Source organism: Nesoenas mayeri, assembly GCF_963082525.1.
Source record: "Nesoenas mayeri genome assembly, chromosome: 27".
Lineage (NCBI taxonomy): Eukaryota > Metazoa > Chordata > Aves > Columbiformes > Columbidae > Nesoenas > Nesoenas mayeri.
The window spans coordinates 2836781-2852460 of NC_137555.1; the positions used below are offsets into that span (position 1 = coordinate 2836781).

General features: G+C 44.4%; 1 protein-coding gene across 1 annotated transcript in view; it reads right to left on the bottom strand.

Annotated features, from left to right (window-relative positions):
• Positions 1–2682: 2682 nt before the first annotated feature.
• LRRTM4 (leucine rich repeat transmembrane neuronal 4) overlaps positions 2683–15680 on the bottom strand; it is a gene marked incomplete at both ends in the record, with an annotated part of 150760 nt that continues 137762 nt past the window's right edge. Inside the window, one exon of the mRNA XM_080360265.1 lies at positions 2683–2904. Coding sequence (XP_080216391.1) covers positions 2683–2904 — 222 coding nt within the window. The remainder of the gene's footprint in view (positions 2905–15680) is intronic.

Genomic DNA, 15680 nt, shown 5'->3' on the forward strand with positions numbered 1-15680 from the left:
ACAATTTCTATTCTATCTAGAGTCCCGGATAGGTTTGTATGGAGCCCTTTTAGTTTGATCACCACGACCAACTATACGAATTAGTTCAAGAGACCATGCACACAGCCGCATGTTCTGTTCTCCTTGGGCAGCACGATTCCCAATAATCGCCAGGAAAACCCCCCAAATCACTGCTAATATGATTTTAGATCAGGAAATGAAAACAAGGGAGTCTATTCAATTTGACCTTCCCTTTCAGTAGTCACAAAGTTGCTCTTCCCGGAACAATGCGGGGAAGTTACAATGAAGATGATTATAAATCGCATTAAAAACTAAACAGCTCCTCTCCAATAGACACATAACCCCAGCAAGCTTGGGGTTTATAATATCTATATCTATATCTAAAGATATTTATATATAAAAGGATGATAAGTAGAATAAGTAGAATAAGTACAATAGGTACAATAAGTACAATAAGTACTCCTGCTTGACATTTCCCTCTCTGGTTTTGCTACTATAGGGTAGCAGATACATAACTGCTCTCTTCAAAATGGAACCAGAATTACCCAACAGTCTTTAATGAACCTTATAATAATAACATTACCTTCCTCGTCTCTCAGGAGCACGGGGATGCCGTTACACTTCTGAAGCTCATTGAAACGGATCTCGGCGCTGATCCCGAGCCCACAGGAATCACCGGGAGTTCTTCCATTTTCAGCTCGATGGGCTGTGGGTCAATGTTTTAAACTCGATTTAAGGAAAGCAGCGTTTTGAGCAGCGGTGCTGAAGCTGACGGACATCAAGCTGTCTATCGGAGCCGGTGTAAACTCATCACCTGGCCTCTCACTCCATTTTCTTTTCATTTCCTACCCACCGCTGAATTCTAAGTGCATTACCTTTGATGCATCGAGTTGACTTTGTAGGGCCGTGTTTCCCTGCAAGCTGCCTAGCGCACACAACGCGGCCATCCATACACACTCCTCCTTTCCTTTCAAAGAAAAATAGATCAGTTTTTCAGGCGAGAAACACATCAGACAATATAACACCATACATGTGATACAAGGCTCAACACCTCCAGGAATTCACTAAGCCCTTAACTTGTGGCCAAGTGTATTTCTCATAAAAACATCCAATATAAGCGCTTGAAACAAGCGTTAAATTCATTACGTCCTAAACCCCGCTGTTATATTATTCACCCTCCAGTTAAAAACTTATACCTTATGTTCTAGTCTGAATTGGTTTAGCTTCAGCTCAGGTCTGTATCTGAAAAGCCTTCTGAAAGAAGAAACAAAAAACACCTTTAGGAAAATAAATAAGTTATTTCTCCCTTATCCCCCCTCCAGGTTCTGATAAAATCACCTCTTAACCTTTTCTGAGACGAAGTCAAAGAGATTGAGCTGCTTCTGGCTCAGGGGATTTGTTAAACCTCAGAACAATCCTTGAGCTCCTTTGTGAGGGGTGAAACGGGACCGAGCGTCGGTCCGTCCGTCCTCGAGCCGCCCTGTCGCACAGCGAGAGAAATCATTCAAACGGCAGCTCGGCTGTGGTGTCCCAACCACAAAATAATAGCTTTATTTCTTTTGTTTCCACCACTTTGTTGTTGTTGTTGTCATTTTATTGATAAAAACTACACAAAAACTAACTGATCATCATAATTAATTAAAAAAAAAAATAATAATAAAACAAAGCAAAAACCAATGTTACACATTCTCCTGTGGTTTAGAAATTGTGTCAGCCAGTGAGTTTCACCGAATGCTCTTGCTTTGTAAGATTTTCCTTCTGCTCCGTTTCAAGCACATCGCTTCCATTTTGGTTCCCAAACGTCCATTAAATTTGCTTACAGCACCGCTGGATGGTCAAATCTGAGAGTCGTTACTGCGCTGCATGTTCTCCCCTTTTTTAGAGCCCAAAAAGTAATTATAGTGTCAACGATGAAGCACAATGAAGATAGTAAAAATCAGAAGCACCCTCCATAGTGTACAGCCTGTGTCTTAAATGTACATGCACCCCAGTTTCTTTGTTTCTGCTGCATCAATCGCCAATGTCCTTTTGGTTCAACATAAGCTTTAATGCCCATGGCTGAAGTTTGAAATAGTAGCGCTTGACCATTAAAATAAAAAGAGGGAAAAAAAATAAATCAAACCAACAGAAAAACATCCCCCCCAAAAAAAAAAAAAGAAAATAGATCTCTATCTTTTGTTTGGTTAAAAAGAACAAAAAATATTAAGCAAATCTGTGAAGGATAATAAACACTTAAGAAGGAAACATGGCTGACCCACCCCCCAAACGTCGCCCTCCCCATCCCCTTCACTTTTTACCTGTGGTTCTCTGTCCCTGGAACCGTGCAATGTAGAAAAATCAAATATACAAACAAAACTCTTAATCCATCCCTTTATGTAGCTAGAGTGAAATCTATTTTTGTTTTGTTTTGTTTTTTTAATAAGAACTTGACAATCTCTCTTTAATATTTACATTGAGGAATTTGTTGGAAAGTTTAAAGCAAAGAAAATCCTGAAGTTCTCAGCGTGTACTGCCAGACAGCACTTCCACAGTGCGCGGAGTTCAGCCCCCTTGCCTTGGTCCGTGTTGGAACATTTGCAACTGGAATGGTAGATTGATTGAGTTTCTTGCCTTGGTCTCTTCTGAGATGAAAGGTCCCTCGCAAGAACCTCCGCTCCGCCGCCTGGAGAAGTCGTCCCGGCGTTAGTTTGGTATTCTCTCGATGTAGATGGCCGGGGCGGCCGACCGCGCGATGGTGGCGATGAAGCTGTGGTCTCGACTCAGGTCCAGGTTGGTGGTCTCAGCCTGGTCCCGGCCCACGGCCTCGTACCCCTTGTTGACATGGAGGGGCTTGTGGGCCTGGCAGTACCCGATCACCGGCTGGTCGTAGCTGTAATAGGGTAAAGTCTTCATGTGGTGAGGAACCTGCGCCGGAGAGCAAAAGAGGGAAAAATACGTTAATAATGGGGTTAGGCGTGCGTTTGTACAGCATTATTGTTGCGGTTGAGAAGGACAAACGACATGGACCAGGTTATTTCAAGATGAAAGTAATAGATGCCATTTATTGCTAAAAGTGCATTTTTATACAATTCTACCAGTTCATGTGTCTTTTCACTATCGGTTACAAGTTACAGCACTAACATCTCATCGGTTAATTTTTCTATCATCCATGTTATTCTTCTATCCCCTTCTCTCTCACGGGTACATCTCTCCTCTCTCCAGATACTCCTTTACTCCCATCCTTCTCAAGAGTAAATCTTAATATCTCAAGGCTGATCTCTACTTTCATATTTTCTGCCAAGGATTCCACAGACCTGCTGCAGTTTCCCACACATTATCTGTGCTCATCGCACAGTTTTTGCAGCAAGATAAACCAGTGAGGATTCGGGGCCGTCCGCAGCACACACTGACCCCTCGGGAACAGGATTGTGTATCGGTCCCCATGTGGGGATGGAGGTTCCACCTGCCCCGAGGCTACGGGATCACAGACCCGCGCTGGATCTGGATCAGAGGGGGCTACTCTCCATTTCAACACTGATATTTGAGGGTGGGTTTTCAAAAGGGACTCGCATGCTGAGTTCTGACAATCTGGCTATGGGGGGTGACCTGCAAGCTGCTGGTAGCGCAAAGCTTTTAAAAATCATAGAAAAGAATAATTTCAGTCGGAAGAGACCCTCAGGATGGAGTCCAACCATAACCCAACTCTAGCACTAACCCATGTCACTAAGAACCTCGTCTAAACGCCTTTTAAACCCCTCCAGGGATGGTGACTCCAGCACTGCCCTGGGCAGCCTGTTCCAATGCCCCACAGCCCTTTGGGGAAGAAATTGTTCCTAATATCCAATCTAAACCTTGCCCAAGGTACCATTTCCTGGGTTCTTCACCTTCCCAACTCACCAAAACGCTATAGGAGCTGCCTGAGTGATGCTCGCTGGGGCTGAGCAGATCCGCACCCTGGAAAATGCTCATGTACTTGAAGAGTCTGCGAGATCTACCCCGAATCAACATGATTCTGTGATTCTTTACATAAATACCCAGGAGCTGCCAACCCCCCCATCATCTTTTTTTTTTTTTCCCTTTCCATAAATGTTCTATGCTTGCAAATGTTAATCCTGCAACTAAATATGATTTATGGTGCAACATCAGATACAAATCTTTGCAGATAATTTTATCATCTGTAAGAGATGAGCTGATGGAGTCGAAAGAAATAGGCTCTTAGGGAGACAAACCACACGCTGCAGGAGATAGAGGCAAGAGTTTATTCTACCGCCGCTAGAAAACCTGAGCTCATTACAGCTGGAGATGGCCTACACATAATTCAATCTTGTAACGAACGCCCCTTTATTTTCCACATTGAACTTCAAGTGAAGGCTACAGAGCTAATTTATCATAGATTTCCCTTGCAGGGCACACTTCATTCAAAAAGGTATTAAAAAGCAAAGGCATTAGGATAATTGTTAAATTTTGCAGGGTTAGGGTTCCTCTTGCATTCGATTCCTCCCCTGCTTCTCTGCAGAAGGCTGGAGAGATTCCAAACCTCTTCCACCAGCGAGAATTCAGCTGAAAATGTCATTTGACGTGACAGCTGAATGGCAAGAACGCCGAAGACAAGCTGCTCGGGAGAATTTGATGGGACAACTGTGCTCGCTTGTGGATCAAATTCAGCCTTTGCGCAAGAAACTATAACTCCCCTTGGATACAGCGATATCCGCGCCAATTCATATCAGGGCTGGAATTTGTCCTCAGCCTTTAAGGCGGCTCTTGATGGTTCTATAAAAGCCAAGGGCTGTTTGTGGAGAGCTGAGAGATTGAGGTCCCGGCTTTTCCGCAATAAAACACAGTCCATTACCCACCTGGGTTTGCTTGTTCTCTCCCCTTCTCCAAACGGGAGTCAAAAGGATCAGGATCTCAACAACAACCCTAAATGGTGGGTAAACACTCTGCTTTTTCAACTCTTTCACAGTAGTTCTATAGACTCTCTCACTTGTTCAGACAACCTGAAATTCAGGCTAAGGTTTGACACTTGTCTACCAAGTAACGGCAAGAGAATTAATAGAAAACCAAGTTCTTTGTGTTGACCTCAACTCCTGCTTCAGTGTTTCCTCCTGTACTCGCAGCAACAGACTCATTGCAGGGGAGATTCGATGCGGATCAGACAGCGATTAACTCCCTGTTTCGCTCAGAATCACTTGCAGTACAGCAAAATCTCATTGCTAGCAGTCCCAGGTTGAAATAATTTCCTGGTGAACCGTTAAATCAGATTTTGGAAAGGCAGGTTTGCAGAACAGATCTAGTTCATGGCGGAAATATTATGAGTTTCTTTCTTTCTACTCGGTTTTGAAGAAAGATCTCGTACCACCCATTAACCCATGGAGAAGGCAGTTCTTCCTTCGGCAACGTGAATGGCTGTGGATGTCTAAGCGACTCATGGGACCAGAATTATCAGCCAGTGGACAATAATATAATATTCTGCAAAGCAAAACTAAAGCATGAACCTTATCTGGTTTCACATTTGCTGGTAGTCTATGATCCAGGTAAAGTGATTTATGTGTAAATACTTGCCTAGTTAATGATGACATGATTAAATTACACGCAACTTTAGACGTCGTCCGTAAGGAGTGGAAACTCGGAGTTACAAAATACAGAAGCTATGTTTTCTCATTAGTGCTAATATTTAGTCTCATAACACCACGACTCCATCGTTGAATTAGCATCATAGCTGTTGATAAATCAAATTCCGAGTTCATTTTAAACCCTAGCATAATTTAGAGTAAAAATAAGCAAGATATACTATCATAGCGATAGATTCATCAGGCAGATATAGCCGGTATAAACAATTTCAGCGGATTCCACACTGCTGCAAACTCACAGTTAACAACGCTGGAACATCCTTTTGGAGCCGGCTCGGAAGAACGTTCCTATTCAGGAAAATTCACAACCATACACTTCCGATTAAACCCATTAAAAGGAACAAACGCAGACACCAAAGTCAGCTCTGCAATACGAATGGATACGTGTCGTCTTCTGTTTCCAACTGGAGCGAACACAAAAGCGCCCGGCTGTGTTTTAAAATAAGCCTCTTGTTCTGACATGAGTGGTTCCTGAGGTAATTCTCATCTTGACAGAAAGAAAAACCAAACCTCATTTGTTAAGCAATGGAGAACTCAGGAGCCTGAGTGCTGTGTCACGGGGTGGTCCGAGGTTTTGACAAGCTCCATTTTTGCTGAGGTTGTCTGTGCGACATCTGAGCTGATCAGGAAACCCCTCGACTTGATTTTCATGTGAACGTCTTCAAAAACCCCTTTAATTAGCGCAGGATTTCTAAGCAGCACAGATCCCACCTGGGCTTGGGGCGCTGATGTTACGCATGAAGCATCGAGCAAGACTCTTCTGGTCCCACAACCAATTTCCTGCAATTTCAGGTTCAATTTCCTCCCCGCTCCAGACAAACCACTTTTTGCCTCCTCTATTTCCCACCAAATCAGATTAACGGTCTATGCAGCTCCCACACGGAGACCAGAGAGACAAGATGGAGCTTCAGGCTGTAGCTAAAGGTCCCACTCCATGTGGTGTGAGCTGAAAATCAGCAGCGGCGCAATGAGAACCCCAAATCCACATCTACCGGTTCTCCCCACGAAATCGAGGACATGCTGCTAAACATACACAGGGGGCTGATGTTCCACAGGGATGTGACTCCATCTCTTGCACACACACATAGAAAATCGCCTATTTCTTAAGTCAAAGTGCTGTACCATCTATGTTTTTCTTCTCAATAAAGCCCAATATCTGCTTTGATCCTACCTCTGCAATCTTTTCCCTTGCCTTGTGTTACGTGATAGTCCCACAAACTGGTCTTAGGAGCATCATACATCCATTTAGAGCTGGATCTATTGGTCCAGCAGGTTTGTGGCTAATGCAGAGTCATTGAACTATGCTGGCAAACACGATTTGGACCAAATCAGACCAGATTTGGACCAGACCGCAGGTTCCTCAGCAAAACATGGAATGAGTGGCCCCAACAAAGCTGGGCCTACCAGAGCTGAGGATTAAATCAAGGTCTTTAGAACCAGGGCTGACATCTCCTGAAGGATGGAGGGGTTGGAGGAGGACGCAGGATGACTCCTTCAATACACAGGAGCTTTTTCTTTGCCAAAAATTAAGCTGGAAATAAAAAGTTGTGGCTGGCAGGTTTCAGACCATTTCCTAGTAAAAAAAGAAGCTGGTATCAGCAGAAATTTGGAGCCTAAATACCACAAATCACTGACAGGTGGGTCATTCATCTTACTCAATTCTTGTCTTTCTGGCTGGGAAAATGAGATCCCCAAATGGACACGGACTGTCTTACTAAGAAAAATCAGAGTTATAGAACCATTTTGGCTGGGAAAGACATTTAAGGTCATTGTGTCCAACTGTTAAGCCAGGACTGCCAAGTCCACCGCTAAACTGGAGGCGCGGGACAGGTTATGGTTTCACGTCCTATTGAAGGTCCATTTATAGCTCATAAAAAGTTAACTGATAATTAATAACTACAGGAATTAAACAAACATCACTGTATTAGATACGATTATAAGCATATTAACCTTATAAATTATATGCTGTGTTCATAAGAAGCTTATGGGACTATATAATACTCTACAAAATTGATTAATACGAAACAAAGTTAAAGTATATCTATTAATTTCTTATGTGGCATATTCACCAACTTCTTAGACCATCTCTGAGCTATACAGGGTATACCGTAAAGCCAAAATTTTATGATTTATTGGGTCTCGCTTTAAACCCCATCACCCATCAGTTCTGCTGACACTGTGAACTGGATTTTAAGCTACAGAGAACTTTCTAATCCTTCTCTCTCCTACCACACATATTCCTTTCCCTTTAAACCCAAACCTCTCCATGGAGGGTTTAACTAAGCGTGTTTTTCTAGAGATCAAGAGAAGGAATCACGCGCACCCCACTGCTCCCTCTATGGGCCGATTTGATCTTTCAATCAGCAAATGAAAAGCTCTCCCTGAAGGAAACTCCCAGAAAAGTCTTCCAAGCCTTGTTATTGTTCCTTGGGCAAAATGTTTCTTTTCAATTGCTTTCTCTGGTTTTATGGAGTATCTGGCTCCTGACAAAAAGGTCCACTGATGAAAATCTTCAAGCGAGATTCACAGTCGCCTTCGATTTTCCGCTCTGGAGATCCGATAAAATAAACAAGCTATCCAGATATTCTCATTGGAAAGCCATTAATATTGCTTTCAGCGCTATTAGGATAATTTCCTATAGAATTCAACAGGAATGGATGCCTGGTGGGTCAAAAAAAGCTTTTACGTTGCTTGGGGACAGAAGATGAGTTTTCAAAAGCGATGCGGAATGTTGTAGTAATACCTATCTAGATGCAAGGAAACCCTTTGGGCGCCTCTCCCCATCTTTAGGTGCCTAAATACATATATTTTCCAAAATGCTGTATTTTTAAAGGCAACTCAGTAGTTATTTAATACTTTAACAAGCTACATTCTCCCCGGGAGCTTCTGCTCCCTCCGCATCGCGTTAAGAGCTGCAAAGCGGAGATCGTTTGTACTTCATCTGTCAGGACGAGTCAAAGGTCCGTTGGCCGAGTCTCCAAGGGATGGAGAAGAAAGAGCAGAGCACAGGTCAATGATGGGGTAATAACGTCGGCAGAGCATCCTCCTGACCTCCAACGCGCTAAATTCCCAGCATTTTGGGCCTGAAATACCACAGATTGGAACATTCCTGTGTATTTCAGAGCATCCTCATGCACCCCGGGTCCAGAGCGATATTAGGGACATGAAACACGTTGCGTCTGTCGAAAAGAAATCCTGACGCTAAGGGAAATGTGGAGTTTTTTAGATGGTAACGCGCTCCATCCATTACTCACAATAAATACATACAGTATTTGATATGAACATCTGATAATGTTGCTGCCACTGTGACAAATGAAGGTGCCTGAGAATGAGTGAAATAAGTCTTTGTCTCATATTAAAATACGGCTTTTCATTAGATCTGCTTAGAATTTATAGGGTGTAAAAGAGCTACCCAGAAATTAATGGCTTCTCTGAAGATTTTTAAATGCTGTTCGAAGCTGTACATGGGTTCTGTACATCAAGATACCAGAAATGTACTTCCTAAAGCTCAATTTTTGCACAATATTTTGTTCTCAAGACATGAGGATGTATAACCAAGGCAACATGACGGCTCATGATTAAAAACCACAGCAGTGCCAGAAGACAGGGGATACCGGGCGTCTTATCAGACTGATAACAGAAATAGAAGGTTTTCCTTCTATGTCACCTAGTTATACTGTACCCAAATGGTTTTGTGTGGAATCAGATGACAGACTAACTCATTTTTACCCCAAAAAATGCTTAGAGCCACATTTATAATTGTGACTAATTCCATTTAATATGGCGATATTAAATACACAGACGACATCCAGCCCTGCATTGCCAACAAGCTACAACAAGAGAGTCCTCTTCTGCCATCATTTAAAATCCAGTGCTCAACTTTATGGCGTTCGCCTATGAGAGGAGATCATTTGTTTTATTTTTCAGACATCTCAAGACAATTTGAAGGTGTCCTTGGCAGAAAATGGGTGCAAAGAATAACTGGCAGAAAAGAAGAAAGAAAAGAGATGCTCGTGGTACTGTGGTTTCAGCGGATCAGATGGTCCCCATCAGACCATCAACATCCAGAGCTGTTCGACGGGATTGTCTTAAACGACACGGAGAGGAGCGAGCAAAGCATGGTGACTGTAAACTGAGCACGAGTTCAAGGATTTATTCATTTCTCCTGAGAGAATAGTGAGATAAATTCACTCCAGTAAGAGAGAAGAAAGAAACCGCTGGCACTACAGACCTTCTCGGACACGGGAGGGAGCTCCTATTATAGCGAATGTCTCAGCAGGATTCTATTCATGAGAAATTACAAGATTTTAATTGCCTCCGCTGTCTCCCAGCAGAGAAATCGGTGTGGACAGTGCTGCAAACGTGCTGGCGAGATCATTAATCCGGTTGCGGAAGGGACGGGTTTCTCCTCCCGATGTGACTTTGTCACCTCCACGGGCACCGATGGGAACAGGTAGCGATATGGGATTCATATCGGGGCGAGGATTTATAATCCCCATCTTCCCAGAAAGGCTCGGGAACAATCTCTGCACATCACAGGGCAGTGCAGGGCAGAGCTGGAAGGAAACGGTTCATTTAGGTTGAGGCAATAGAAGAATTTGGGGATGAGGAATTGGCAGGAGGGTGCCCAGCTATAAATATATTACTAGTAGGTTCAGCTGTGTCGTTCACCTCCCACCAAACTGCGTCCAAACAAGACGCTACAGAATAATGAGAGGACTTTAATTAAAGCTCATAAAATGCCTTGAGACCCTTGAATTGCTCTAACTCACCGCATTGCTAAACGCATTCTGCCCGTGTTCACCTTTGAGTGTGTGACGTGCAAAGCAGGGAGGACCAGCAGCAGCATTCCTGCTTTTTGGAATAGAACCGGCGAACAGGGGGGATGGAGAAGGCAGGGGAGGGACTGGCACAGCATTAGGAAATTAATAACAAACATGGGTTCATGCTTCAGTCATGTTCTAGAGAATCTTTGTACATCAGAGATTAAGCAAGCAGAAAATGAATGCAAGACTGGCCAGCATTGCAGGCAAGGGCATTTCACAATGAGAGTATTATTTTTTAATAGTCTACAGGGAACAAATGACTTTTTCATTCCTCTGGGCAAGTTTTGTAATATGCAGGGAAATCATCAGGAAAGACATACTCAGAATCTCTGAGAAAACCGGGAGAAAGTTGGGTTAGAAAATATCCTTGGCTTAGCAACCCTTGCTGCCACAAAACCACGTGGATCTATTCAATTACTCCGTGAAAGCAAAAAGAATGGAAAGAATTATTGAGCAACAGTAGTTTAGTGACACTTGTAAAGCAGAAAGGAATGTCTGGATGACATTCAAAACACCAAAAATCCAAACATACCACATGCTGAATCCTCAAAACAGCCGCCGTGTAACATGAGAGAGCAGCAACTCCACAGAATAACCAGCCAGAAACTAAGGTTGAGTGGTCAACCCACTGAGAACTGGCACAAACCACATGGTCAAGACGATGAAGAAGCAGATGACAGATACTCCAAGCTGGTTGTTCTCTGGGGAGTTGCAAATGAGCGAGTTGTGTTAATTGTGTCCCATTTTAAGTGCCAGGGAGCCGGTGCGACGGAGGGTTGGGCAGGAGCAGCTTTGGGAGGTCTCTATGCCAACATCACCATCCTCCCCTTCCAAACAGCTGCCAAGAGCCACAGCTGGAATTACCGGCAAAGAGCTCGTGACGTGTAAATCTGAGACCGGCTCTGAAACACAAAAAGCGTCCAGACACATTCGAACAGAAATAAAGCGCTTTGGGGGAGCACTGTTGAATGCGGCCAGGAGAGGGCTGTCGAGTACATGGACTCTGCTTCCTGGAGCTGTTTAATATTTGCTCTGTACAGGCTCTGGCATTTCAGGAAAGCCAAACGAAGTGGTTTCGTACTTATTCTGACGCAACCAACATTAACAAGCAAAAATAGTCGTTGCCACCTTGCACCACTGTTGTACTCGAGCACAGCGGTAGCAACGGAGTGTAAATGAAAAGAATCGGGTTCAAAGAATCCTGCTGGAGAAGAAAATCCGCCCTGTGAGCGAGATTTTGGAAACCAAAGGAGCTGCTGTTAGAAATACCCGCGGCTCATGTCGACAAGAGGCCCGAACAATCACTCAACCAGCCAAAAGGCTTTCGGCTACTCGGAGTTTTATGTAAACTTGTCCTGTTTGGCAAAGGTAACACCGGTGTGTCCGAGAGGATCAGCAAAGAGGGACGGGATTCAGCTTTTTCTGAGGGTGGTGTTACTTTGGTGCGTGGGATCTTTCCCTTTGACGGGTCTATACGACCACACAGAATAAACACTCAACATCTTCATCTGTGAGACCCAGGTGATATCAGCACCAGATCCCCAACCACGCAAGGGTGAAACGGATTGGGAGAAGAAATACGAAGAGATAAAGGAGCCTCTCAACATGCAAAATCTGTTGTTTATTTGCAGTGCCTAGAGGCCTCGACCAAAAATGCGAGCGCACCGTGGTAACCAATGCTCATGTGTTTAGTAAGTCCTTGCCCTGAAGAGCTTGTACTCCAGACAGGCGTGACAGATGAAGGGTGGGAGAAAGGAAAATAGCAACCGAGGTCTCTCAAGTGATGCGCAGACTGAGGGACAGATTTTTCCACGAGCTAAATACATGAATACAGATCTTTTATCCCCAAATGACTCCCCTCGTCATGCGGCCGCTGTGACTGTGTGTATTTGTAAGCAATACAGCTCAGTATGAGCAAATCTGCAGAGCGCAGGGGTTGGTGTTGAGTACACAGCGTCCACAACATACACATTGCAGAGGATTTACAGCAAACTACCACCAGGCTGGTCCCATAAACCCTCAGAGCGGATCCAGTTCAGCTTCAGCGCAAAAGGATTCGGTCTCTGTTCTCTGTGGCTGCGCTGAAGCACGTTAAGGGGGGACAATCTTGAGACTCGTGTCAAAAGTATAATCCTGATCTGAACTAAACCACCAATGTATTAATAAATTATTAATAAATACACCCTTTAGGGACCAGAGAAGTGATTCAGCTCTCTAATATCCCAAGACAGCACAACAGAACTCAACCCTTCCAGTTTAAGGGTGGTTTTTTCCTTTGACATCCACAATTTAAGCTGATGCTGCAGACCTCCACATAAAGGCTTTGCCTACTGCTATTTTTAAGAGCCCTCTCTCCTTTGGCGCAGTTAATCCGAGATCAACAAAGCCTCGGCAGAGCTGAGCGCTTGCAGAGCCGGATGCTCGCACACTGGGTTTCTTCGAGAGGCAGCGCACAGCCGTCTCGCTGCATCCCGCAACGCCAGGACAACAGCTCTTTGCAGAATCCCCTCAAATTGGATTTGCGGCCCAAAAAGATGAAGATAACCCATGCGGAGCAGAACCCCGCACGCACCTCTGGCGGGGAACCGGGGGCTGCTCAGAGCCCTCTGCTCCTTTCCTGTCCCTTCACTCCAAACTCGAAAGAGAACAAAGGAGACATTGTGACTCCAGGCCACTTCTCCGCTGGAGAGACAGAAGAGGAAGGCTGAAATAAATGATCCCGCAGTCATTGCGGCACGAAAGAGAGAAAAGATTGTGGAAAAGAGGCTGGATTTCTATTGCACTGGGGCTTCTCAAGAGCACAGAGCCTGCTCTGCAGGACACGCGCTGCACCGGGGGCGTGCGCCACCCTCAGAACCTCGAGGAGCAGAAGGCATCGGATCAAATAATGCTGTCCACAGGGTCTCTGGAAAGCAAAGTGAATCATAATATCTCTGAGAAGGTTTTAATTCTCTCCAGGGACCAGAGAAGCTTCCTGAAATACGGAGCAGACTGTTTAAGGTACACTCTTTATCCTCCGTCTGCCCCGAAACAAGGATGGAGCAAATGAGGGATAGCAATAGGTGTATGAAGATGAATGTGGAATGCAAGAAAGGCAATTTATCTCAATGATCTGAGCTCTGTAAAAAAGAGCTTAAAGCACTGGCCATTTCTCCATATCCTTTAACGTTATACATAACAGTGTTTTTCAATCACTAACAGAATGGGTTCATGAGATTACTGGGTATTTCAGGAGCCATATGATGCCCCATCCTCTTCACAATGGTGAAATAGTTCAGGTCTGGCAACCAGAAGTAATTCAGATTTGGACGATACGACATCTAATGCGTACGTATCTTCCACAGAGTGAAATGTGGATAATAATCCTAATAAGCCGTGATCCACAGCAAGGGCCCTGCAGTCCCACCAGGTCTCTGTGAAACCGCAAACCGTTAGGTACCAACACCAAAGGGTTTAAAAGAGACTATTCCTACCAAAAAGAAAAGGAAACAGAGATGAGCTGAAGCTGTTAGTCCCCCATCAGATAACTGGCTCTGGATCTTTGGTCTCTAAGGTAACTCCACCTGAGAGTTGCCTCCCACTTTAACAACTAGTATCAGTTCTATCTAGAAACAACCATCATAATTTATTGCAGCTTAACGCACCTCCGTGCTTGCTTATCGCTATATTCTTCAAACAAAGCAAGTGGTGAGTTTTCAACGCTAATTAACCATTCAGATGGAGTTTCTGGTTGCTGTTTCTCACTGGTTTTTGGCACTGTTTCCCCGGGGTCTCACTTCTGCCAGAATATTCCTTGCGGCCTTTTCTGCTCTGCTGCATCTTGCCTGGCTCCAATGCTGAAGATCAAGGGCCATTAAATCAACTAGAGATGATCTTCCAATTCAGCAAAGTGAAGCTATGATATGACTTCTGCAGCCCTTTTATTTCATCTCCATCACGTTCAGCCGGTTCTATCCTTTCTCAAACCGACAGGACTTTCCGATGAGGTGCTCTACGTGTTCTGGTGACTGACTCTTCCTTAACCGCAGCTCCACACGCTGCGATCACAGCAAAGCTCACGGCACCTCCTATAATCCCCCAATAATCACAACACTTAACAGAAGGGACACAAACCATGGGGTTCTTGGGGAAAACTGAATCCTCTGGGTGCCACCTCAGTTCAAATACCAAACACAGGCTTTTTCTTTGGCCTGTGTGTTCTCCTGCTCATATCAACAAAAACATGGGAAGGTTGCTTAATTATCCATTAGTTCCCTAGGAATTATATTGTTCCCTTCTCTATTCTTTACCCTGGAATAAAGCACTTGCATCAAAACACAAAACAATGAGAAACACCAACATAGATGGTGATTATAACCAGCTACTCACTGCCTTGACACAATACTCGCTGCTCCGAGGAGGAGCATCAGAACCTTCATCTTGTTATAAACAATTAACGGAGGTAAGACGGGGTACGAGGACCATAGTAGTGGTTGCCGGCTGGACAAGCGTTGACGTGGTTGCCCTTTTTATTTTATCCTACAGGTATATAGTAAGTCCACCTTCAAAATCTCAGTACGACGTAGCACAATGCGGCGCAGCCTCTTCCTATCGCCACGGAAGAAAAGAAAGTGCCATTGAGAGAGCGCTGTGGCCTTTGAAAGCAGAACAGCTCAGCCATCAAAGCTCCCAGCACTCCTCTGCAATCGCTATTCACTGCGGCTTCGTGGGCAGGAACGAAACCGGTTTTATGAAGTTCTAAGGGGAGGGGAAAAAAAGAAATTAGCTCCTGAAAATGAGTCTCTTGTAGTAAGTGCTGCAAATAATGAACAGCTGCAGCGTTTCCTTTGGAAGGTGAAACGAAGGAAACGCAGCCTTAATGGGCATTTAAAGCGGGAACGGGTCAGTCTCCACGATGTTTATTGGGCATAATGGAAGCATTCGGTTGTCAAAGGAAGCATTAAAAAGAAATGGACAGAGGTAGGTAGGACGCATTATTTAAACACATATTTATCCATCAGAAAGAAAACGGCTGCAGATTAGAGGCGAGTGAGATCAACCGCAGCTCAGTTGTAGCCTTGACCATATGGTTTGGTTTGGCAAATCAAGAAACTACCTCTTTTTTCCTGTCACCCTTCATTCTTCCCTTCGAGGGACTGCTCCTCATCCTTTTCCTTCATTATCAAGCCAATGGGTGTTTCATTCCAAAACCCCTTGGTTTCCAGGTCATTTCTACACCTTTTGCTGCAGCACACTCCGCTTGGCC